This window comes from Drosophila willistoni (genome assembly GCF_018902025.1).
Source record: "Drosophila willistoni isolate 14030-0811.24 chromosome XR unlocalized genomic scaffold, UCI_dwil_1.1 Seg144, whole genome shotgun sequence".
NCBI lineage: Eukaryota > Metazoa > Arthropoda > Insecta > Diptera > Drosophilidae > Drosophila > Drosophila willistoni.
In genome coordinates this window covers 9,993,834-10,020,354 of record NW_025814057.1, presented here as the reverse complement: position 1 = coordinate 10,020,354, position 26,521 = coordinate 9,993,834, and the positions used below count along the sequence as shown (strand labels likewise).

General features: G+C 36.2%; 3 protein-coding genes across 6 annotated transcripts; 1 reads left to right on the top strand and 2 right to left on the bottom strand.

The window, feature by feature from the left end:
- Positions 1 to 1,834: 1,834 nt before the first annotated feature.
- On the bottom strand, positions 1,835 to 23,333 carry LOC6639394 (formin-like protein). Of its 4 annotated transcripts, XR_006954740.1 has the most exons (10): positions 22,748 to 23,101; positions 13,769 to 13,852; positions 8,041 to 8,127; positions 5,542 to 7,395; positions 5,249 to 5,468; positions 4,890 to 5,182; positions 4,033 to 4,587; positions 3,825 to 3,944; positions 3,104 to 3,491; positions 2,058 to 2,119 (listed from the first exon to the last, which is right to left on the bottom strand). XR_006954740.1 is itself a non-coding variant. In XM_023181791.2 (9 exons), exons 1-9 carry the CDS (start codon positions 23,036 to 23,038, stop codon positions 1,877 to 1,879), a joined length of 3,747 nt encoding a protein of 1,248 aa, XP_023037559.1. In that variant the 5' UTR covers positions 23,039 to 23,333; the 3' UTR covers positions 1,835 to 1,876. The 4 variants fall into 4 exon arrangements, 3 of the variants coding, with proteins under 3 accessions (XP_023037559.1, XP_023037560.1, XP_023037563.1); XM_023181791.2 differs by lacking the exon at positions 3,104 to 3,491 and having other exon boundaries at positions 1,835 to 2,119; positions 22,748 to 23,333; XM_023181792.2 differs by lacking the exon at positions 3,104 to 3,491 and having other exon boundaries at positions 1,835 to 2,089.
- Positions 23,334 to 24,796: 1,463 nt separating this feature from the next.
- LOC6639395 lies at positions 24,797 to 25,416 on the top strand. Its single transcript, XM_002061685.4, has one exon. It carries the CDS (start codon positions 24,879 to 24,881, stop codon positions 25,326 to 25,328), a length of 450 nt encoding a protein of 149 aa, XP_002061721.1. The 5' UTR covers positions 24,797 to 24,878; the 3' UTR covers positions 25,329 to 25,416.
- LOC6639396 (RNA exonuclease 4) lies at positions 25,319 to 26,486 on the bottom strand. The gene has a single exon (XM_002061686.4). The coding sequence runs from the start codon at positions 26,356 to 26,358 to the stop codon at positions 25,453 to 25,455; it is 906 nt and encodes a 301-aa protein (XP_002061722.3). The 5' UTR covers positions 26,359 to 26,486; the 3' UTR covers positions 25,319 to 25,452.
- Between the last annotated feature and the right edge of the window lie 35 nt (positions 26,487 to 26,521).

Here is a 26,521-nt window from a genome sequence, read left to right as displayed (position 1 = left end):
CTCTATTCTCTTTGTTTTTGAGATTTGCATAAACAAAACAAAAAATTAAAATATGTTTAACTAAACATAATAATGTAGAACATGCTGCGAAAGGATATGGATAAGGACCATGTCGTTCGTCAATGCCAACGGCACCTGTGCTTAACAGTTGAACTAAATTCGATACGATTACACATTATCATATATATATGTATATGTATATGTATGTATGTATTATATAGAGAAGACACTAGACGTCTATAGTATATATAGAGAGTAGTTTAGTACGTGTACGTATGTATATAAAGGATTAGAAAAAGTTCGTTACAAAGCATTGCCGTAAATATCATATATATTCGCTTGATTTGCACGGTTATAGAATCGTTTCATGAACTGCTTCATTATCAGTCTTCATCATCGCTTGTTACTTGTGTGTGTATTCGTTTTTGTTTTTTTTTTTTGTGGAATAGAATATAATTGGCATATAAAAATGTATAATTTATATATATATATTTGTATATATATATATATTTAGTTTTTTGTATAAAAGATCTACAATAAAATGTTATAAAATGCTTTTGTTTCTCATATATATATAAAATATATAAAAAAAATCGACTCTAAAAATTGTATTCATTGCAATATTTGGCGCTTGAAATTGTTTGTGTTTCATTTTGAAGCTCTATGCGTGTGTGTTTGGGTGTGTGTGTGTTGAAATTTGTTGTGTGGAAGTGTGTGCGAAATGTACAATAAAAGAAAACATAACTCAAAAACATAATTCATATAATTTATATATGTATATGTATGTGTATATATATATAAATGGTAATGTACAATTTAATGCATTCTACTCAATTTTACAATTCATAACTTAAAACCAAATACAAAATATATAGATATTGTATATGTATGTAGAAGTATATTCACGTTTTTCTTATTTTTTTTTTTTTTTGGCCATCTAAGATGCCAAATCAATTCGAATAATAATAATAATTATAAAAAAAAAATACAAAAAAATAAACTTAAAATGTACTATAGGTGTATATCGTTCGATATATATATATATATATATATTATATATATATAGGTATATATAACCATTTTATATATATGCATATATTTACAGAATTAAAATTTGTAAAATCATTAATTAACAATACATTTTTTCCAATTTAAAAAAGTTTCACAAAAAAAAAAAAACTAAAAAATAAAATAAAATTTATATAAATATATATGTATATATATATAGGTTGGTTTATGTATAAAGATGTATATACCATCAAATCGGGCGAGAAAATAAAATTGATTCTGAGATTCAAAAGAGATTTTTAAACTAAAAAAAACCATTCGAATTAATTCTGAAGATAGCAGTATATGTTTATGAGTGTGTGTGTGTGTGTGTGTGTGGGTGTGCGTAAAGGACACATAAAAATAATAAATCGGTGATAAAAAATATATATTAATATATATATATTCGAGAGAAAATACAAAACGGTTATTATCGTTTGAAAAATAGTTTTCGTTTCGATCGATTAGTGAGTTGCTTCGATTTAGATTGGGAATGTTTGTCTCGCAGGTTGCAAAAGTGTGTGTGTAATAGTTTGAGGGTGTAGTGTGTGTGTGGTGTGCATTTTCTAACACAAAAATTTAATCGCCCAATCACAATATTGCAGAGTTTCTTTGTTTTTTTTTTTTTTTTCTTTTTTGCTAATTTTGCTTCAGTAGTATGAATTTTGATTATTCGATTTAGACCTCAATTATTTGCCTCACAAAGTGCGTGTTTTTGTTTTTTTGTTGGCACACCTACAAAATATATATATGTATATATGTACACATAAATACTTGTACATAATAATATACATAATGTGTATCTAATTAGAGTGTTTTGTTTGTTTTCTTAGCAATCCATTTCCTCCAAGGTGCGCGACAAGCGATTATTGTCAATCCTTCTCCGTTGCGAACGACGCACAGCATCTGCCCGGCGATAGGGTTCGCTCTTCAAACCCAACAATATGTCCTCCAGTGCACCATTGTAGACCTCATCCTGTTGCAGTAGCTTCTTCTCAAGCACCGAATGCGCCTTGCTCTTTAATTCATTGATGACGGCATCCTGTAAGGAAAGCGCGCAACTTGTAGGCAACTTTTGGTTTTTGGGTTGTTTTTTTTTTTAGACGATTTTTGTTTTTTCGATATTTGTTTTTGGTTTTGTTTGTTGTTTTTGTTTTTGAAAGAAACAACCAAAAAAGAGGAGTAAGAGGAGAAGCAAGCGGAGCGTAAAATTAAAGAAAAAGAAATAGATTAGCATTAGACAAAAAAACCAACACCAAAAAAATATATGAATGGATAAAAACCAAAGTAAAAATCATCATGAAATATTAAGCAAATTATTAGTAGATTTAAGGAAATGACAAGATTTTGTAACCTGTGTGTCTCTGTAGTATTTCTTTTCCCCTAGTTTAAAATAAGTATTTATTTATTTTTTGTTCTCCTGATTAATTGCCAAATATCTAAAAGCTATTGCCATCTAGAAAAGATTGCATTCTATTCTAATTTCTAGAACATTTAAGAATCTAATTGATAGATTAGACATAGATTACTAAGTCAATTATTATAGTAAACAATTTTAGAGTAAAATTTAACCAAATGTCCCCTAAGACGAAAATATTTAAACTGGAAATACAATTCTATTTAACACCATATCTTTATCTTTTCAAAACTAGGCTGATATTTCTGATATTGTCTTCAAATTGCTGTAAAGTCCCAAAATTAAAGCATTTCTATAGGAGTCTTAATTACACAATTTTTCATATATAAATATATTTTTCTGTATTTTCTTGAAAACATTTCATAGACCTGTTGAAATAAGCTTCGTGTTTTGTCATGCTTTAGCGCTGTCACGTCATATATGTATGTATAATGCGGTGATGAGATTTGGATTAATTTGGGTATTAGTCGAAACAAATGCTACACATTCATTTTTTAGTGGTGGTTTAGAGGAGGGACTAGTGACTAGCTAAATGGATTGGGAGCACAGGGCAAGGGGATTAGCATGGTGAATTAGTGTGAATGTTAGAATTAAGTTTTAGTAGTAGGAAAGAATACACAAGCCAAGATGATGACTTACACTAAGAACAAAGTGGATTAAACAAAACATGCCAACCCAAGAGGACACACGACTAGTTGCTAGTGGGTGGTTGGTAGGTTGGTGGTGTTGGTGGTGGTGGTGTTGGATAGTTGTTTGGTTGATGGATTGATAGTTCAAGTGGTTGGTTCGGTTGGTGGTGCATTTTACATGGATTTATTTGGATTGGATTTGCGGTTTTGCGGGGTTTTTAATTCGTTTATGGCCATCTCCATGAGCAGATATATGTTTATAGGTATAGTGTTAACCAAAGAGTTACCCGGAAGATGTGTGTATATTGTACGTGCTAAGGATGCTATATAAAGGATATTAAGTCCATACAGTAGTGCTATTTTCCCTGATAATATCCAGCAGGCATTGAAAATGTTGCCTTTTTTTGTCAGTAAACAAAAAACCATAATAAGAAGAAAAAAAAACAAAACAAAATATTGAACAGGTTATACAGGATAGTAGTAGTAGTAAGTAGTAGTAGTAGTAGCACGGATATAACAGATATTCGAAATCATCACAATATATATAAAAAAAATATGTGAATAACCGATGAAAATTATAAAATATATATGGAGTTGATTTGATTTTGTATGAATGGGATCCCTTTCCACACACTTCTTTAGATATATGAAACGGATTTGGCCGTCCTGGAATAGCATGGTATGCCACTGCGTCCTCCAGGTCCTCCACCACCATGTCCTTCACCACTCACCTGTTGCTTCTTCTGATTGACCTTGTTGCGCATTAACACCTGATCGCTTTCCTTTTTCGAGGCAGCCAAAGCAGCTGCCTGCTCCAAGCGACGACGTTGCTCATTCTCCTGATCGTGTTGCTACACACGGAGAGAAAGAGAGAGAGAGAGAGAGAGTTAATATTAAATTTAACCCAAAATATACTTGAATTTCACATTGACTTCCCACCTTAAATGCCCTTGTGAAACGCACAATCAATGCAAAAAAGGCAGCCGCATCGGCATTACGTGATGATTCACCAAAATATTCTACACACTCTTTGAACGCATCCTGGGCATGTCGTAGATCACTTTTCACCTTCTTTAGTTTATCCTCACTGTTGTTAAGGAAATCCCGAAGAATATGCGTCTGAGTGCCCTTCACACGGAGTTCGGCCTCCTTGCGCACCAGTTCCATACCCTTGTCCAGTTCTTGAACATCGGCCACCACATTCTCAAGGGCCACAGATGCCGCCTTATCAGTGCCATAGAGTTCATTGTCGAAACTCAATATATCGGGAAATTTGGCACGTATGGTACCCACAATATAATGCAGCAGGGATGAACGTTTATCTGTCGATTTGGTATCAATTAATGTATCCAAGGATTGCAACTTGAACCCATAGGCCGGGCCACGTTTATTGCTATTGAGATAATTGCCAAAGGCCAGGACAATTTCCAACACAGCCTTAAATTTGCGCGATTGTTTCAATGAACTGGAGGCCCCAGCAATCGATTGCACTTGCTGTCGAAAAAGAGCACAGAGAAATATATCAATAAAAATTTCAATCTCTTCCGTCAAATAAGAGAAATATAACGTCTTGAGGATATAATTAACCAAGTAGATTTAGGGCTATAAATTGGGGGTGAAGTTTGCCCCCTAAAGTAGGCAAGAATTCGAGTGTGGTGAAGGAAACTATAAATTTTTGGAAAACAATGAATACTTTCGCAGTCTATTGCATACTTTAGGGGTCAGAAGTTTAGTTATAGATCTGATTGCGGCATTTGGTCAATTTACTCTCAAGATTTTGTGTTGTTTAGGCTCACCGGACTAATTAGATGGACACTATCAACAAAATTGCCCATATAATTCATAATCGACAGCTTTGATGAGATGCGTTCTAGACGCGATAATTGCAACATGAATTTATCCTCCTCGGTCAGAAGCTGCTGATCCTTACGCTCAATGATATACTCTTTGTAGGCCTTAACTTCGGCATCGGTGGGTATCATCTTTTGCAAGAGCTCAACATTCTCCAGCGATAGCTTCTTTAAATCCAGACTGTGTATGGCAGCAATGACATCATCAATGGGCATGCCCAGTTTACGACGAGAGATTGCTAACATAATGGATTGAATGGGGGATTAACAAATCGATTGAATTGCAAGACTTCTGACAAACTCACCTATATTTCTTAATCTCGTGTGTTCCAGCAGCGAGATATTATCGGGCTTACGTATACGTTTACTGGGATACGATTGCAATGTGCCATCAACTTCGCTGCCATTGCGGCCATTATGCAAAGCGCCGCCAATGCCGATTTTGAAACGTTCTTCAAATTCATTGAAATCGATTTGCTTGAAGATCTTCTCGTCGTCCAGCTCATTGAAAATAGTGCCACGTACCTGTGGGGAAAAAAGGAGAGAAATATGTTAGAAAGAGGATCTATACTTTAATAAAGTTATATTAATTCCTCACCTGATTGGGCTTTAGGGCTATCCAATTGAGAGTGGGCAACTTGTATTTGGTGGGCACTTTGCGTTTAATGGTCATGGCTCCATCTGGGGCGGGCATAAAACCAGCCACGGGTGGTGGTGGTGGCTGGAATGAGCTCAAATTGGGTGGTGCATGTGGTGGAGATGGTGCTGTGGAGTGCATGCTACCATTGGGACTACCCAATGGACTCCAGCCGGGTGGTGGTGGTGGAGCTGGTGGTGCTGGCGGTGCTAATGGTGTCGCTGCTGTTGGATACACAACATCTGTCATTGACGACGGCGGTGGTGGTGGTGGTGGCGGCGGTGGGGGTGGTGGTGGTGCCGCTGCCGCCGCTAATGCTGCTACCGATACCATTGTCGTATCCGATCCTCCTCCAACTGTCAGGCCATCAAAACCATTTGCCGAACAGCTAGCCATTAGACTGGCGCCAACATTAACTAAACTGCCATCCCCACTCGACGCGGAACGTGGCAGAGATCGGCTTAAGGTTTGTAGTTCCAAATTCTTTGTTTGCAACATTGTGTCACGTTTCTTCAATTCCTGTTCATTCTGTTGTAGCATGCGTTGCAACATGGTCAGCTCATCCTCTAGTTTCTGACGGACCATCGATAATTGTTCTCTTTCCGTTTTCAAGGTCATATTTTCCGTTTCCAATTCAGCGTATTTATAACGGAATTCCGAATGGATATCAACTTCACGCTCCAATTGATCCTCCAGTTCTTGGACTCGCTCCAGTGCAGCTGTCTTTGTCTCGGAATCTTCCATAAGGGCCGCCACATCGAAGACATTATCCAAATATGCCGATATTTGAACCTTCAATTCCTCCGATTCGGTTAATCGTATTCGTTCGAGATATTTATCCAAACCCAAGGCTGTGAATTCATATTGCAAATGAACGCGATAGTTCATATCTTCGACAGAATGGACGACAATATTCATAAATTGCATGCAAGCAACCATAAAATCAATATTGAACGCTTCGAAATTCATAAAATACTCCATGAGGGTTTGGAAACGTCTCTGCTCCTGACATACATCCTTGAAATTATCAAAGGAACCCAAGATTATCTCATGTCCCCCCTTTACCAGGCATATGGCAGCCAAAAGTTCCAAGACCAATGCTTTGGTCCTTAACGATTTATGTATCAGACTGAGGGCAATGCAATTGATGGCCTCCCGATGCTGTATGACCATATTGAAGCCATACTTATTATTCATTATGGCACGGAGGCACATTATCGATACATGAATGTCATCGGTGGCCGCTCCCATATTCAGTTTGGCAATATGTCTAGATCGACGCTTCATGCTGGGACTATCGAGGGCATCCGCTATGGTGGGTCGCAGAAAGCTATACGACAAGGAATGATGATTATGCTGTTGATGATTATGACGAGATGAATCCAATATGCTCGAGTTGCCAGCACCCGTTACAATGCCAGTGACACCAGAGATGCCACCGCCGATGCCGGAGCCACCGTTACCAACGCCACCGCCTCCACCGACGCCGCCGGGACTCAATGATGAATTGTTGCTAAGCACTACCATTTCATTGCTATCAAGACCGCCGCCGCCGCCGCTGGTTAAATTCAAACGCTCATCGGAATTCGCTCCACACAAGGCACCCTGTATACGTTGCTCATGACGCATCATTTGCAAACGAAAACTAAGATAATCAACAAGAGCATCTAAACCCTGATTGGTATCATCCAAAAACTCTTTCACCCATTCAATATGATTGGTGCGCAATGAGATCTCAAGATCTCTTAGCACTTGGGTCGATGTCGATTCGCCGACCATTTTACGTTTCTGACAAAGAAAGTAAAAGAGGTAAAGCTGTAAAAGTGTACAAAAGGAAAGAAAGAAAGAGAGACAGAGAGAGAGAGAGCAGGCACAGGACACACAGACGACAGGAGGAGATGCACAGCAGGATCAGGTTTTTGTTTTTTGTGGTGCAGTTTTTTGGGGAAGAGAAAGAAAGGTTTGTGCGTGGTGTATATATGTGTGTGCATGTGTGTGTTTTATTGGTGTGTGTTTGTCAGTGTTGTGAGTAGAGAAATGAAATTTACACATTAATACATTTTTGGGTAGAATAGATTTTCAATCAATTTTTCGTATTTTTTTTTTTCTTTTTTTTTGGTTTCACCCCTCACAAAGGTCAAAGACAAAACGCACCAAACCAACAAAAAAAAAAAAAAATCAACGAAATATTTACTACAAATTATTATTACAAGTTTTGATAGAGGTTAGAGACATTTATCTCATTAAATAACTATGCACCATTAAATGTTCAATTGACTACAAAAAAAAAAAAAAAAGAAACCGACTAACTACACAAATAATATTACAACAAAAACAAACCAAAAAAAACATAAATATTAATAACTTCAAAATTATTATGAAAAAGAAACTCAACTCAACTCAGTTATGAAACAGAAACGATATAAGAAAAATAAGTAAAGATAAACCCAAAACACTTACCCGATGACTACGTGATGCCTTGGGATCCAAATATGTTCGCAATTTACTCAAATAGTGGGATGGAGGATCTTTGGCTTGCACTCGTTCCTGAAAAAAAAGTTACAAGAGTGTTTCAATAATATTTCTCAAGCTTTTGGCAACTTATTGAAAAAAGTTTAAATTTAAAAACGAAGACAATCATTATCATTAAAAACTAAATCCTTTCCAAGAAAGATATGTCACCTCATACACTGATAAAATTTCTGAAATCCATGATATATTTTCCATCCAAAATTAGCCGATTTCAGCCTCAAAAATTAAAATCGAAATCAAAATCGTTTACTTCTCTAAAATGGAAAATTTAATTTTCCAAAATCTAAATCTAAACATTTTACATATTGCCTGCTAAAATTTTGGAAAAAAAAGGTCGATTTTATGCCACACTTAACTTTACATGTAGATCCATTATTTGGTCCTTTAAGTGACTTGATCTGAGTTTAATTTTAAACGAACAATATTTTGCTAAGTGAAACTGGTTGTAATAAAATATACAGAATAGCATAAGTCTTTAAAACACCATGAAATAGAAGGAAATCATTATCATTAACAAGGATAACAAAGAATTGTCTTTTACTGCAGAATAAATTGAGGCTCACAAAGAATACAAAGGAAAGGTAAATAATTACAATGTTAGACATCATTTCTATCAGTTTTTAGATACCAAGGGGTTAAATCACATTTAGGCATATATAATTGCATTCAATCAGCGGGATGTCAACGACCTACAAGAGATTGGCTTATCTATATGCATACGCTTCTGAAAATACCTCTAAGATAAGATAGACAAACCCCTAACTTATATCTGCCAAATCTAAAGATAAATATATATTGCCAACATGAAATTATCTAACCGATAAGAATATTTAAATGCCAAAGATTTGAAGTCACTTATCGGTTTTTGTTTAACCCATTTTTAATTGAAGATATGGCAAAACGAGACGAATTATCTGAGAAAACAAAACAAATCTTATCTTATTTATTTTAACAGCTCGTTACATTGATTACCATTGTTCCGAGTTTCTAATTACTACAGTGAAAGATGTAAGGGAAAGAAACTTTTACTGCTTAATTATCAGCTAACTTGCAGCAAATTTTTTTGTTATGTTTTGCAACACTCTCCACACCTCCCTCAATTGGCAAAGTCATCGTTCAATAAGCTAACCAACCCGCAATAGTTGGCAAATATCTGAATAACTATAAAGAAACAAACTAATTTGAATATTGGCTGAGTAAGCAGTGCCTTAAATATATTACCCTGTAATATCTATAAACCAAAGTTAAGTTAAGTCTTGAAACCAATTAGCAATTTTCAAAAAACTATATTATATCTTTTAAAAAGTTTTAGTTTTCAATGTCCTTATGCCTGTGTATATAAGGAAATATACATTCACAGCCCTGATCTCGTTTCTATAACTCCCTTTAAAGGTCTTTTGAGGCATCACTCAAGAATAAAAAGGTCCATATTGATATATTGGGCACAGGGCCAACCTAGTTTAGTATTTTCTTCTATTTGTAAGAATTCTTAAAAGGTAAGGACCTACATATAATCAATCTACAGAAGATAAGATGAACATAAGATCTATCTGACTATAATGCAAATTTTATAAACCTTTTTTTTCTTTTTAAAGGGACGTTATAAATGATGGACTTTTCCGCAAAAGCTAGAATAAAGTACCTATCTATAAAATATCTTTGAGAAATGTTTATTTTATGGAGTAGCTACCATTATTGCAGGGTATCCCCAAGATCTACCCTTATACTTAAACACAATATCTACATACAAATATATAAACTTTTTTATGCAGTCGATAGCGGCTTTTACTTTTGTTTTTCTACGCTTTGAAGTTGTTATTTTGTTGGTTTTTTGTGTGTGAGTTTTTTTGTTTTTGGCTTAACTGCATATTTGTGCATACATGTTTACAGTTTTCTTCACCCTTCCCATCACCCCGTGCCCCTGGCCGAACACCCTCTTGTATTTCCCTCTGGCAATCACATAAGCATCACATCGCATCGCATCGCATGGCATCACATCCCAACGCCGCACCGCATCGATGGATGGGCTGACTGACTGGCGGACTATTGGACTGGCTGGTGGCTGTTGGCTGGTTGGCTTGCCTAACTTAAAACATTTTGAAGTGTTTTTAAGCATGAAGCGTGGTATACATGTTTGTGTATTTCGGTTTTTACTACTATGCCTCACAACAACAACAACAACACAACTGAAACTATGTGTGGGTTGGTTTTGGTTTGTGCAACACACAAATAACTAGAGAAAGAAACAAAAACAAAATAACTAAGTATAAAAAAAAGAAAACCAGTTTGATTCTTTTTCCTCCTCCTAGTCGAACCAAAAACCAAAACGTCATGGAGCAACAAAATGAAAGCAAATGAATATATATATATACCACCATTTATACCTACATATATATATATATAGTATAAACCAGGTATAAGGCAAGCGATTAAAAACTGCAATTTATCGCAGTCATAATAATTTGCATTTTGTCACTGGTTGGCAGCAGCTCCTACATGGAGCAAGTAGAAGAGTTGAAGAAGTTGGTGGATTGGAGGATTGGCTGGGATCGTCGTCTACACTCAAGCAAGGAGTTGGAGTTGTTGTTATTGTTATTGTGTTGAGAGAGTCAACTACTTCGCCTCCACTTTGACGAGTTGTCCCATTGTCTGTCTGTGTGTGGGGTTTTCATGCAGTTTCATTCATTTTCTAGCTTAAGAGCTTGGGTCTTAAGTGGTCTTACAGTGGGCCAAAAACAATTTTCTTAACATTTAACTATGGGAGCAAGGAGTTTTTCAAGTGTCTTATAGCTTAAAATTTTCACATAAACACAGACTTTTAATTAGAAGAACATTTAAGTATTCTATTTGAAATGTAGGCTCGAAATTCTCTAAAGTGTAGCTACCTGCTTAAAAAAAAAGAAAAAACTTATCTGAGAAAACAATTGATGAATGGCTAGTTATCATTTTCAATGTTGGGCACGTTTAAGGAAATATTTTCCCATCTTAATGTCCATTTTTAGCACGAATTGCAGGAAATATCCTGCTAAACGTGCTAGAAAGAACTTTCTTTCTTTTACTCGGTCTAGGTTTTACTGTGATTTTAGTCGCCAGTACCCACAGTGATGTGTGTAGTATGAGTGATGTGTGTGTGTGGTGTGGTGTGGTGTGTGCCGAGTCTGTAGTAGTTTGTATTATGGAAAACAGGTCTGTTGGCATGCAGGCGGTGGCTAAGGAACCGGCGTTGACTACGACGACGACAACCAAAGTCGGAGTTGTTGTTTGGGTGTTTATGATATTTTATCGTATGGCAGTAACTTTTTTTTTGACGCTGCATCTTTCTCTCCCCACCGCCACACCCCCGCCTTTCTCATGGGGCTCAACACTTTACCCATTGTCGGCTGTATATTGGCTCTCTTTGAGACATTCTTTAGTTCTTACAATACGCCTATGGCGAATTTGTATTTTTTTTTTCTTCTTTTTCTAGGTGCAGCTCTTGAAAATTCAGTGACCCAGTTTAATGACCAAGCCAGAACAGCCAAACAGCCAAACAGCCAATCCGCAGTCCAAAGCAGGCGCGTATCCGCCGACGTAGTTGTAGCCATAACCACGGTACACCGTACACGGTACACATATGTGACCGAGCTAGGCAAAACAAGGCAAGGCAAGGCATGCTCATGCTCTGGTGCACACTTTAATAGTTTCGTCATAACTCCCAAAACACTACAGCAGCAGCAGCAGGCAGTAGTAGACAGTAGGCAGTAAGCAGCAGGCACGCAATGTAGATTTGTCGACATGGATTAAACATACATCAGACATGTGTATATACATCCGTTTATACATTTGTTTTTGCTTTTTTTTTTTTGGATGAGCGTGTCTGGCGGCTCCACCTATATATACCACCCACACATCAGCCAATTCCTCATCACTCCACCTCACCTCCTGCCTTGCCCACTCGTTAACTTATTACTAAGTCGTCGCTGTTGTCATTCTAGATTTCATTTCGTTTGATATATATTTTATAGAAGTAATAAAATGTGTGTCTCTCTCGTCGTTTAACGCCATTTTGCGGATTCAACAAGCGAAAATAGCGTTTAAGTGTCCATTTTGCAGTATTTTCAAAGCAATAAACTCGTGTGACATCAAACAAAAATTTTGCGACCAAAAAGCACGCACTGAATAATGATGTTCCAAGCCGACTCCCCTCTCCATCTCCCCCTCCCTAGCTACACACGCACACCCCTTCGTCACATATTTCATGAAGAATAATGTATTGAGGGAGGTGGAGGAGGAGGAGGAGACATGTATATTATATATTACTACTTCTTCTACTTCTCTCTCCGTCTCTCTGTGCTTTCTCACAAGATAAGGAAGTGAAATAATATAATAAATTACAACTTTCAATTGTATATGCTCAATTAGCGAGATAAGACGAACGACAGCTTTCATGGCGGTCGACAATCGGTGGGTAGTAATTTAAATGACAAAAATCTTTTCAATTCCCAGTATTCCCATTAGTTTTTTAAAGGTTCCAATGAACTATCAGACTGACTTTGCAAATTGTTTACATTTCTTTAATAGCTTTATTCATATCAAAAATGTTGACCGTGACCTTGCTCTTTCATATGTATATTTGTTTTGTAGATAATCTTTTATATAAAAATAAACAAAGTTTTTTAAGACCCTTCGAAATGAATGGAATTATAGTTATAGCGCAATTAAGAGTTAAAAAAACAAAGTATAAAGACAGAACCGATTGAATTGTGAACATTTTATGCAAACAGAAAGTTCTTCCATCATTTACTTAACTCACTTAATGCTTTGTATACAGTTTACAGAATGAATATATCTGAAAAAGTCCTCTAAGACCTCTCCTTTTGAAATGGTAAATTTTAAGTTTACATCGAAATTTCATCTTACAGCTTTGGAATTTATTAACTTTACTACATTCCAGATCAACTTAGATCAAAGTAAATTTTCTGTTGATTTTGAAATTTAATTGAGCTACAAAATGACAAAATACGTACATATACGCATAAACCTACTTTACATTCATAGACAGACAGACACATAAATGTATGAGTGTGTGTACTATATGTATATGACTAACAATTATGGCGCAAACTGCCATTTGGCATAGTTAATTACAAGAAGGCAACTAGGCAAGGGGAGAGGGAGGAGAACGACTCAATTCTCGCTATTCATTCTCTGTCTGTTTATCTCAACTCCGCCTCTAGAAGTCGCCTAAAGGTCAGCGTCGGCGCGCGTTCAAGGTGTCGCCTTCCATAGCCCCTCCCCCCCTCAATCACCATTCCAATCTACTCCACCACTCAAGGCACTAAACTGAGTTAAATTTTTGTTTAGGCGTTGACCCAATCTCTCCCCCCTTCTCTTGACCGACCAGACTACTTGCTGCTAAAAAACCACTCTATTAAAAAAGTCCAAAGTGCAATACGTTAATCTGCAAAAATTATACATATACATACATACTGGTATATAAAAGATATATAGGAAAACAGGAAGTTTGTTTATTGCGTTCGGGGAGTTAGTTTGTTGATAAAAAGCGACTTAGAGACATGGCAAAATATATATGTATGTATGTATGTATAATAATAACGTATAAATCAAATTTAACGCATTATTAATGGGAAGTTACTTAAATGTTATAACAACTTACTTGATCGCATATCATGTCCCATTTCTTCTCATCATCGTAGTTGCGTAAGAGTTTCGCTTTGTCCGGTGGCAAATCCATGGAAGCCTATTAGACAACAAAAACAGAAGAAAAAGAGAGAAGAGTAAGTAACAAAGTAAAGAAGGTGAAGCTGAAATAAGTGACTTAAAGATTGAGTAAATAAACGTTTGATCAACACAAATGAGAAAAGCACACACCACACACGCACACCTGGCTAGGAGAAGGGGGTAATCAGGCAAATGGAAAGCTTTCATTAGACCTAAACACACACACAGCAAGTTTTCCATCGTTTTTAAAGAGTTCTCTTAGATCTTGGACAAATATTGGTTGATAACACTCAAAGAAAAGCAAATAGCTTTATATTGTGGGTCAGTTATATGTATTATTGCATTATCAATTGATCGTCCTAACGGTTGCAATATATATTCTAGATAAAACATCTTTGTTTTTATGGGATTCTCTGCTGTTATCGACTCTGCCCTTTATTTAGTTATAATTCCCAACTAGTTTTAGCGTTGGCATGGCCGTTATTACTCTGGAGGTTTTAGCAAACTCAGCTGATAATAAAACTTGGTGGCATATTTTTAATTCGACATTTTCGTATGAAATCCTATGAGTTCCTAACAATTTCATATATTTCAGCCTGGAAATTTCGAATTTATCACAAACTAAGAATTTGCAGAAACTTCTAAAGAATTGCTTTAATTTTGTCGACATTAGTAAACAGTAAACTTAGTAACTTAGTAAGAGAGACAATCTTTTTAGAGTTCCATGATTAGAGACGACTATGGCAAAGGGAGCAAAACGCACTTGTGACTACCATTGATGATGATTATAATGAAGATGATGATGAAGCCAAAAGGTTCGCTCAACCGTAACAAAACTGAATACAGTAAATATATGTGCCATCGCCAGAGTATTTTATTCAAGCAACCAACCAACTACGTATCCATTTATTCATTCAGGGCATCAGCATCAGCAGCAGCAGCCAACAACAACAATTTCCTCAAAAACCAAATGTGCACTCATTGTGTCAAAAAATGGTATGAAAAAAAAAAACAAAAACCAAAATGTACACATCATTTATTACTTATTTACGAGAATGCCATAATGAAATCAGCAAATATGCTTACGTGACTTTAATTTAGGGTTTTACATTTACTTTTTCACCTTTTTTTCTTACATCTTTTTTGGGGTGCAGCTGCTGTTGCATCCAAAAGTTCTAATTGGAGTGCCAACACACAGTGCAGCATAACCAAAATGAAGATGATGATGGTAAGAGGAAAGGGGAAACAAAAGGAGAAAGGTGCGGGCTAAAAAATCCATTTATGGTAAGGTGTGTGTGTGTGTGTGGGTGTGGGTGTGATCTAAAGCGACAATTGATTGCCAAAATAAAAATGTCTAACGTAAATAAACACATTAAATGCAAATAAAAACCCAAAAAATTAAAACGATGCCAACAAGCCATATAAAGTAGCAATGTTCTCTATATGTACATATGTATGTATATAATCCTGATCAGCATGATGATGAGTTGTGGCTGTTTAAAGTAAACTTGAAGTTATTTTCACTACCGAAAAAAGAACTACTTCAAGAGTTTTGAACACCTTTTTAGGACCGTGAAGATATTATCTCATTGGATTCTTCTTAAATTTTAAGAGAATTATCGGAATTTTGAATTGAATATCTCGTTTCTAGAAAGATATTTAAAGTTTTTCACCCCAAACACACATCAAATTAAATAAAAGTCTTTTATTACCTTAAGCTTCCTCTTTATATCCTTTCTTTTCCTTTCTACTAATGAGCAAATCAAAAATCTTACTTAAAAAACTTTACCCTGTCTGTCTTAAAACTTATATTACACCCTGTATATTACACAAATTTTTTGTTTCGATTGCAATTACAAAATAGCAAAAAATTAAATGAATAATTCTCCATATTACGCTTTTGTTTTCAACTTAATCACGAAAAGAGATTTTACAAAAAATTAAATGAAATGCAAAACGCAAAAAAACTTTTGTTTTTTTTTTTACTATAACATTTTCGCACCTTGACTTGATTTATGATTATTATTCGTATAGCTCTAATGAACTGCATTAGCTTTTGTTTATTGTTTTTTGCCTTTTCACAGTCAATTATGGCATATATATATATATATAGTTGATCAGAGTCTTCCCATCATCTTGAGCTGTGTGTTAATTAAGGTAAACAATTGCTTGAATTATCTTAAAGAATGAACGTGCCCAACCGGCACTTTGTTTATATATTTATTGCACAAATTTATTGAATAATTATTGTTTGCGACCCCCTCTTCCTTATTACCCATCCCCCCTTTGACCCCTTGCCCAATCTCTGCCCCACCCTTTTTGTTTTTTTTTGTATTCCATTCATATTATTGTACGTTACGCTCTGACTCTTGGACAAATGAAATTGAGAAAAAAAGAAATATTGTACATAAATAAAAAACTATGTATATAAAGTATAATAAGTCAACAAAGCACTCCCCACTACCCCTCTACTACACCTCCGACATTACACCCATCCTCTTACTCTGTCTATCTCTTTTCCCCTTGCTCTTTTATTCAATGAAATATTCAATGTGGAGGTAAGGGGAAGCGAAGTCGCTTGTCTCACCGGATACGCAATTTAAATATTTTCAACATGTATGAGAGAGTGTGTGCATAAAGAGGTAGAGGGGATAAAAGAGCTGCTGATTCCCGCTCCCGCCAATTACTTATCATATTTTCTACGCTTTTGTCAAATGTGGACAAGCTTGTATGGTATATTACTATCGCATAAACTCATTGCAAAGGTGGCTAAAGGGTAAATCGAAGTCATTACATAGTTTAAATTGGACAGCTTTTACTATCATATACATATGTAAATAAGACCACCCACCGAGGAACTCAAATCTCTCAACGTCTTAGGGTTTACCTCAGAGTGTTATAGTCTCAAACTTTAGTTTAGTTAAAACATGACATAAAGTTAAGGGTTTACTACATGCACCTAACCTATTTGGAGTAGAAATCAGGATTAGTTTAGCAATAAAGTATAAGAAATTTCAGCGAGAGAAAGGATGTATATATGTGGTTCGAGGATTGGACATTATACTTTAAACTTTCCTTTATTTTTGGTTTATAGTTTAAAAAAATTTGAAATATTCTTAAATAAATAGATAAATAAAACGCTATCTATAAATATTATATAAATTTTCTTAAGAAAAGAATCTAAGGCTTTGTTTATGTGTACGAATACCCTTAATGTTTATAAATATATATATTGGCATAACTGGAATTTTAGAATTTGTTATTAACATTATTTACTAACAGCTTATTTCCCTTTGTTTGTAAACAGTAAAAACCAAATTCCTAATAATTGTAGATAATATTTATTACAGATTCGAATCATTTGTCATGAACAACAAATTCTTTAGGCATAGAAAAGATATATAAAACCAAACAGAATAGTTCCAAGAAATTAAAGGAAATTGAGAGTAACAATTTGCAATTAAACAGGAAGAACGAGATATAGAAAGAAAGAATTTATGAAATATTTTATTCTTAGAAAATGGTTTGAAAATATTTTTAGGACCTCATAAAGAAATCAATCCAATGATAAGTGGAGAAAGTTTCCCTTGGGTTTTTTATATATATTTTTTTTTTCAAATATAAGCTTAGTGGTCGAATTAATCATCCTGTTGATTATTTTAACCACATGTTAGGATGAGGAATAGAGTATAATCTGAAATTGTTTCAATTATTCACTGATTTATTTATTTATAGAGTGATTTTTTGAATGCGTGTACTGAATAAGTAATGCCATGTGGTTGTTGTGGTTATTGTATGTTTTCTATGAGTCAATTTATTGAACAAATGAGTCAGTTCAATCGAAAGTACTATATACACAAAACGGAAATATACAAAAAGACGAATTAAATGCCTAGAGAACGAACAACGCAAGAAATTAATGTTCTTTACAGTTTCCTAGGCTGATTCAAAGTTCTTCAAAGTTCCCATTAAGTCTAAAGTCATTTAGCATGTAAAGAAAAAAAAAACAGATGCAATCATATTTCTTTTGCTTTATCTTTAATTCGACTTCTTTTTTGCAGACCGCAAGGAAGTGAAAAGGCAATGATGGGATTTTGCTTTATAATACAAGAAAAGATAACGAGGGAGAAAAAAGAACTGATTCACATAGAAATCTAGCAAACACATACATATATGTATGTATATACAGAGATATCTGTATAATGCCGCTGACCATGTGCAATCCTCTTCAAATCGGCGCTGACGTTGGCTCTGACAAAGTCATCAAAAAGTTGTCTATGAGGTATTAATTCCAACAATAACATCAATTGCAGCTGCGGTTGTTTTTTTTTCTTATAGAGTGTGTGTGTCTGTGGTTTTAGTCTCACACCCTGTAACCAGGGACAAAAACCACTAATAGGGTAGATAGTTGCGATCTTACAATGAACATTCATTATGCCATTAATGAAGTAGGAATGAGTGTTTAGATAGATAACTTCACCAAATGTAAAACGAAACATATTGTTGGAAAATCAATAAACGATCAAAAGCTATATAATAGAGACTCTTCTGTGGGAAACTTGTAAATAATTGGGCCCCCTCTTTCGGAATTGGCTTCATTTCTGAACTCTTTGGGCCCACAGCTAAGCACTCTTCCCTACCTAATTTTAAGAATCACTCGTAAAAAAGGGAAACAAATTATCTCACTCTCACTTGGGATGATCTCATATATTGTTCTATACAATAAAATAGATTTTTAAATGTCTAAACAAGTCAAACCATTTGTTTATAGTAAAGTGCACTTGAATCAACAAAGTTTATTAACATTAACATTTTGGCAAAGAATTATCTCTCCAAACAAATAATGTGTATCTTTTAATGGGTATCTTTTAGGTCGTCATTGTTCGTTACAAACAATATTGATGACATGAAAATATGTCATTAGGATAGCGAGACAGAGAGACTTTAACCAAGTTTGACGTTAAAGCGCAATTGTTTTATCATATTCTCGATGATTAATAAATGGTCGAAGTGAGTGAAAGTCGTTTCATTGTGAAAGCTTGTGTAAACTAATGAGGATTTCATGTGGTTTAGTCTAATGACACCCACAAGATGCCACCAAACACACACACACGCTGAAAGAGGTGTGTGCCAGTTGGAGCCATTAAGATAAGCCTATTAAGCATAATGCTCATAAAATAATAATGCCATATAATTAACAAACTATTAATAATTATTAAAATCATAAACTAGCAAGAAACAAAAGTGAAAAAAACAAAGGAGTTGGCAGCTTTTAAGCTTATCAGTATAATTTTTATGACTTTTACTTTTAAACATTTTTTCTGTTTGCAATGGGATAAAATGTACAACGACATTTTTGTGGTTTTGCCTGATTAGCTGGCTATGTACATACATATATGTATGTATATAAATAAATATATGAACAGTCATATATAATAATGAAACCTAGCTTCTGTTAACCTTCAATGTTCAAGGTCAGATATATAACAGTTCATAACTTAAGTTGCATATAGAATTACATATGTCGATCAAAAGCTTAAACAAGTTCTTACGATTTGGTGACCCCGACGATCTTGTCAATTATCTATTAATCAATTGGTCAACGTGTGCAAGTTTCTCTCAAATTTATTGCCTTAATTTCTAATTACTAAATTGTTTTGTTGTGTACGTTGCAGGTAATTAGTTAATTTGGTGACCCCGACGGGTAGGCAATTTGCCTTAAGCTTTTCAAGTGAATGCGCACAGCAGCATTAGGCGTTGTTGCCCTTAAAAATCCATTTGGTGACCCCGACGTGAAGGCACAACTTGCCCTAAGCTTTCATTATTACCATTGGTGACCCCGACGTCTGCAATATATGTATTTGTATGCTATCCCACAACGAAAATAAAGTGCGAAATTTATTTCTATGTATACAGTTGTAGTATACAATATACCATATAATGTAGGAATGTTTTCTTTCTATTTTTTTTCAAGGGTACATGTGAAATAATAATGGAAAATATAAAAACTTTGTCACACTTTATTTTGTTTACCCTAATAATTCCATTGGGGTTTTGGTGTTGTTGTGGTGTGTTTAATATTTTGTTGTCGTTTTTTTTCGCGCATTTTGGGAAGTATTTACTTATTGAGTTGTGTGTGTGTGTGTGTTTGATGTGTATACATATAGAGAGGTTTGTTGTTTGTTTGCCATTTCGGTAGCCCCTACCATTCATTGCCATTGGATGGATGGGGCATGCCTTTACCTTCGACTCCGACTCCGACTCTTTGGCTTTGGGCTTAGCTAATTTATGTTTACCTTGCCATTGGTGAGTGCTGAGCCGGAGGCAAAACAAAAAAAAAAGGCGCCTTTTCAATTCAATTGCAAGCAATTTGTGTATTGTTTTGCCGACTGATTCATGGGGTTTATAAATAGCATTGCAAAAAAAAAAAAAAAACTTTACTACAAACATATTTTTTGCTGCGTTCTGAATTTGCGTTTTGGTGTGTCTCTCTGATTAGATGCGCGCAGTGGCAGTGGCTGCACATGTTTCCGGTTATACGAGTAGACGACGATGACGATGTAGAGACTCTCGACTCTCTGTTTCTCTGTTGTGTTTTAGATTTGTGTGTGTGTGTGGGTTGATTGAACTTTTGCCTATGGGTAAAATGGGAATTTCTATTAGCTAAGAGCTAAAGGGCTGCTACTCTAAGAAGGGAGAGAGCCATTTCTTCTCTTTTTCTCACCCTCATTTTTATGGTGTGTTTTCGAGAGCCACTTCAATTTTAACACTTATCAAATATTCTTATATTGCAAATTAATTCTTCATTACGAAATTTCCGAAATCTACCCAAGAGAGACAGTTCTTGTGGTCAAGATTGTCGACATCAATGGTCGTTTGATTGCTTATCAGTCGAAGAACCTCGTCACCATGTTGTTGATTACAAGTGTCTTGTGTCTCGTGTCTTACAATAAAAAAAAATAAAGACAAATCTCCTCCAGCAGCACTTAGGGGAGCACACACACACACTTTACCATAAACAAGTCTACATAATTAAGCAATGGAGCCAGCTTTTGGATTGCCAAAAAGAAAAAAAAAGCCAAGAAAACAACAACAAGAGACAAAGAGACTAGATAATGGGGCGCAAAAGCAAAAAGCTATACAGTTTTTGACCGTCATAAAACTATAACAAATGAGTGTGACCCACAATTGTTGTTGTTGCTGTCTCTACTCTATTCCACTCCACAATTCGACATGCTAATGGCAATTAAAGCAAATTGATCGAATGTCGCCCTCTTTTCCGCTCTCGATTCCCCTCCCTGTATGCGTCTCCCCTGTATCATCCAGCAGCAATCATCCTATTAACATCATCTGGTCGCCAGGTTCAGCTCAGCTCAGCTCAAGCTATAGAGAGATGCGGCTGACTCACTTCATCCAAGCTGGGGCCGATGATGCTTGGCGGTTGGTTGCTTTGGCTTATCTCTATCTCCCAGTCTCTCTCTCTTTCTCTCCCTCTCACAACAACAAGAAAAATCTTTATTTATAGTATATATGCCTCAGCTCAAATTCTCACTTATCGCCATTCTCATCCATCGTCAGAGTCAAGTACACATATTGAGCCCGGGGAGTGTTGTGAGTAGTAATATGAGAACGGGTTTGATTCAATTCTATCTCGCTCTCTCTCTCTCTCTCTCTGATTTTCTCTCTTTTGAAGATGTTTTTTGGCATAAGAATTTGATTAGATTAAAACGATTCGATTGAGTATCCTTTATTTTTTTTGTGAAAAAGATCTTTGATATGTTAGTGGAAAACGAAATTTTCTTGTTTAGGATGATTCATTAATTTTTGGTCGTAAAATTGCACCATAAAACTCACAGAATTCGTGCCAGACCAAAAAAAAAACCATTTGATGATGGGATGATTAAAATATTAAGAAAACATATTTGTTGATGTCGTCATTATATTTTCACCTAAATTCCATATATGTATACATGTGTGTATTTGAAATTTTATACCAAGAAGCAGTTTGAAGACTTTTAATTGGCTTAGGATTATCATGTTAAGGACAAAATAATACCTAAACCTTTTTATTAGTGTTTGACAATATTTTATTTCGGTACGTAATCCCTAACTTTCTTGTATTTTATCATATAGTATATATTAATCTTTAACAATTATTTAGCTTTAAGTCAGGCTTAATTATTGTGGATATTGGATCAAAATTTAAAATAGCTTTTATAATAGATTATTTCAATGGTTTTTTTCTAGCTTTTTGGAAAGTGAATTCTTCAAAGTTTTTGGAAAAATTCCATTTTTTCCGGGATTTTAAAAAATGTATTTTAAATTCAATTTTAGATATATTTTCAAGAGCGATTTAAAAATTATATCGTTTTCATATAACTATCAAGCTAGTATGTTTTTTATAAGTAAGACGAATCTTTATGAAATTAAAAATATTATTATTAATTCTGATAAAACGATTTCAATATCGATTGATTTTCAGTGTACACATGAAGCTGGTAATTTTTAAGGATTCTCCTATAATTCGCAAGCAGTTCAAGCAGAAAAAGGAAAACGCAAAGCAACCACAGTGCGTCTATACCCACATACATATTTGTATGTGTATTTATGTATGTATATTCTCCTTCATTTTGGAAACGTTGTCGATTTGGGACTGCAAGTCAGAACAGACACACACACAACAAGCACACACCCAGAGACAGAGATAGAGGGAGAGACAAAATTCAAGCGAAGTAAACTCGATGAGGTCATCAATCACACACACATGGCACACGCACACACAGAGTAAGATACACACACACTTACACTGAGGCATGTGCAAGAAATGCAAAGGAATGGGAGAATGGGGGGAATCGGATTGGGAGCCAAACAATCCTTAGATAATAATTAGGAGTTTAGTTCAGTTAAGACTTACCAAGACTTTGGCAAATCGGCGATCCAGCTCATCAGAATGGGGTATGGGCGGTTGACTACGATTACGGACACTTGGCTGACGAACATGATGATATTGGGAACTGGAGCCAATGTCATAGCGTAGATCCAGCTTTTGTAGTGTGGATGTGCCATTATGATGCGGATGTCCATTGCGGAGCATTGAATGATTATTGCTGGAATGTTGATCCAATTGTTGTTGATGATGATGATGATAATCGGCATCCTGATTGACATCCGCTTGTGTAATAGGTCGAGATTTGACTGCACCCATTATGGTGGCAAAGCGAGCAACTCCTCCACCACCTCCACCACCACCGCCGCCGCCGCCGCCTCCTCCGCCGTGCGCGCCTCCAGCGCCAATGCCAACTGCTCGTCCAGCACCACTTCGTCCACCACCCTCGTCGCCGGCTTCGATGCTGGCCGCTGTAAGCGCTGTGCTAAGGGTTAACGAAAGGGTCCCCCATGCAGTGCGACAGAATTCCCGTGTACGTTCGGGGCAACTTGATAGTTGCTCTTTGATTTCGTTAAAGAAATCCAAAGCGGTGCTGCTGCTGCTCCTGCGACTACTCGATTCGTTTATTTACTGTTTTTGCTCCTACTCCTGTTCCTGTTCCTGTTCCTGTTACTGTTACTCCTGCTACTGTTTCTGTTTGTTACTTGTGAATTTTTGTTTAAAAAAATCCAAACAAATATTCGGGACCCAATCAATGTGATTTATTTTATGTGTGAAGACTAAAAATGCTGTTCATTAAAAATTTTGTTATTTGACAAAGTAAGCAAATTTTTTACTTTTTTTGATGTTGTTGTTTTAAAAAATTGCTGCTGAACAAATACAAACACACACACACACTTGTAGACACACACACGCGCGAACACAGACACAAATGCAAATGCACAGACAAAGCCAGAGATTCGGAGGCGGAGGCTCCTCTCCTTTTTAAACAAGGCGTCGCCTTTTTTCTTTCTTTTTATGCACTCCTTTTCCTTAATTTTTTCTCTTTATTTTGGTGCCTTTTTTAACCTTGGTTGAATCTATTAATTCGCATCACTATCGACTTGAACGTTTAAAAAAATTAACCAAAAAAATATATATCATTGCAGTTGAATGCACTTTTTTGTTGTCGTTGTCGTTGTTGTTGCAGCTGTCGACGGTATTTCCTTTATTCCACACTTGGCCTAAAGAATTTATTTAAATGCAAGCTGCAATTTTTTTTATTATATTTCATTTGCAAGCGACAGCGCATATTTATTTATTATTCGCTTTATTATTTATTATGTTTAAAAAATGAAGGCAAAAAATTCTTCCGCGACGACGACGTTTTATGGTACCGCACTCCCAGAAAATATAAACAACCATTCACTGATGTCATTTCAGCTTATTTCCAGCCAGATCTGGCTGTTTTGGAAATGAGATTGCGGGAAAAATTTGAAAACAGCGGGCGGCGGGAATTCTAGCTTTTTTAGCAAATTGAAATATAAATTTTTTTAATTTTACACTTTCTCAATTTGGTGAGTTGTTTCTATCGCAATTGACGATGATTTTAAGAAAGAAATCAAAGCATTAAGCATAAAACTGCACCGAGAAAACAAATCCTGTTTTGATTACCAGCTACCACCCAGCTGTCTAAATAAAATACAACAGAGGGAATATTATAAGAGCGATAAGGAAGATATTGAAAATCTAGTAAAAAAAATTCAATATTTAAAAATCAGCTTTTTTTCGACTTTTTTCTCCGGAGATTCAGCTTTTTTTAGCTGTTTTCTTGAGTCGATTCAGCTGTTTTGGCCTAACAAAAAATGACATCACTGGTGTTGGTGGCAACAAAAGAGTGCAGGTTATGCAAAAGAGTAAAAATCGTGAAAAATAGTACCAACATTAGGTAAAGGAGTCGAACTCGAGCAATGGAGTCCAACAAAAGAGTCGAACTCCGACAAAGGAGTCGATAAGTATCGATAGTTACAATTAATACAATCGATAAATCGGCACATGCAATCGATACTTTGAGCATGCAATCGATACCAAAAACCCCTATTTTGCTGCAGCGAAATAATCGAAACAAAAGTGTTGTGTTTTGTTGACATTCTTGAATTTATTTTAAAAAGCATTAAAAATGGGGACACCGCGTCGCAACTATAACTTCTCGCACCAGACACCAGGTCAATATCCCTCACAGTCAGCGGAGTACATGTCTCACCATGCCGGGGGTGGTATACAAAATCCAGGACAGCAGCAACAAAATTTCGGATTCTACGAAGATAAGAGGGCATACGGCGGAGGCAATTACCGGGAAGCCCCTTCATCCACACCACATTTCTATCAAAACAAAACACCTCACGAACAGCGCCAGGGACAAGGTGGCAGATTCTTTGGTCGCGGCAATCGAGGACGTTCGTATCAGCATCGTGGTGGCGGCGGCGGTGGTGGTCAGCACAGGGATTCTGGTAACGCCTTCTCTCAGTACTATCATCCCTCAATGCTTGAGGACCCTTGGCGGGATCTGATGGCACGCCACAATGCAATTCACAACATTAAAGCACAATCAGAGCAAAGTGATTCTTAAGATCTTCTTTATACAATTAAACAACAGTTTTACAAATGCAAATGGGCAAAGATAAAGAGAAGGGGAAAATAATAAAATCTAAACATTTTTTATAAATCTCTTATTACTAAGGCCAAGAGCCATATCATTTATGATGGCCATGGTAATGGTGATGGTGCTGGTGCTGTTGCTGTTGCTTCTCCAGATGCTTCTCCCAGTCGTCAGCAATGCGATTAAAGATACCCATGGCAGCGCGTGCATCCTCCACTGAGTTGTGTTCTCCCGTTTGAATCTCCTGTCCCAACACAGCCAAGGTGAGACGCTTGAGGCTAGGTGTATGTCCATTCGAGACGACCTTAGAGAGCGGCTTATAACGGGATGTGTCCCTAATGTGTTCATATGGATGTTTGATATTCAGCACATTGAGATCATTGCGCAGGGCATGGCCGACAAGTATTTTGCCATGCAATAGCTTCACCACCTCATCCTGAACGGCAGCAAAATCCTCACCATTAGCTATATCCTGAGGGCGGATGCCAGATACACTTGTGCGATAGTCAGTGACCTCTTGGCGCGGCTTCACATGCTTATCCAAAAGCACATCCCCATTACGATTGACTATAGAGACACGGGCCAGCATATCGTCATTGCCATTGAAGCCGACGCCAACCATTTCACAGTCCATGGCCAGATAACGATTGCGCTCTGCTTTCTTCTTTAAGCGCCTATGAGCAGATTTGCTCATAGCAGGAGGTCCATCTGGAGCTCCTCCACCTGATGTGTTTGGCTTCTGTTCTCTCTGATTTTCACTACCAGATGCTGTGATGGTAGCTGGAGCAGTGGCTGCCAGCCAATTGGAGCCAGCTGCACGTCTGTTTACATTTGGCTGTTGCACCTGTAGCCGTTCCATGGACTTCTGTAAGCGCGGGGAATCCGCGGGTTTGTTGTTGTTTTTGTTGTGGTTATTATTATTCGCACCTGACTTATTGCGATTCTCGTCAAACTGTTTTTGGCGTTGCGTGGTTGATTTGGACGACATTTTAGCAGCCATTAACCGAATTGCCAAACGTTTTTACCGATTTGTGCTGTTTATTTATACAATTTTTTTTCCCAAATTAAATATAAAGCAAAAGAATAGAGCTGTGAATTCCACAGATTCTATCGATGAAATAAAATGTGTGTTTACCTACTTGAGGAGGTAGGGGGAAACATTT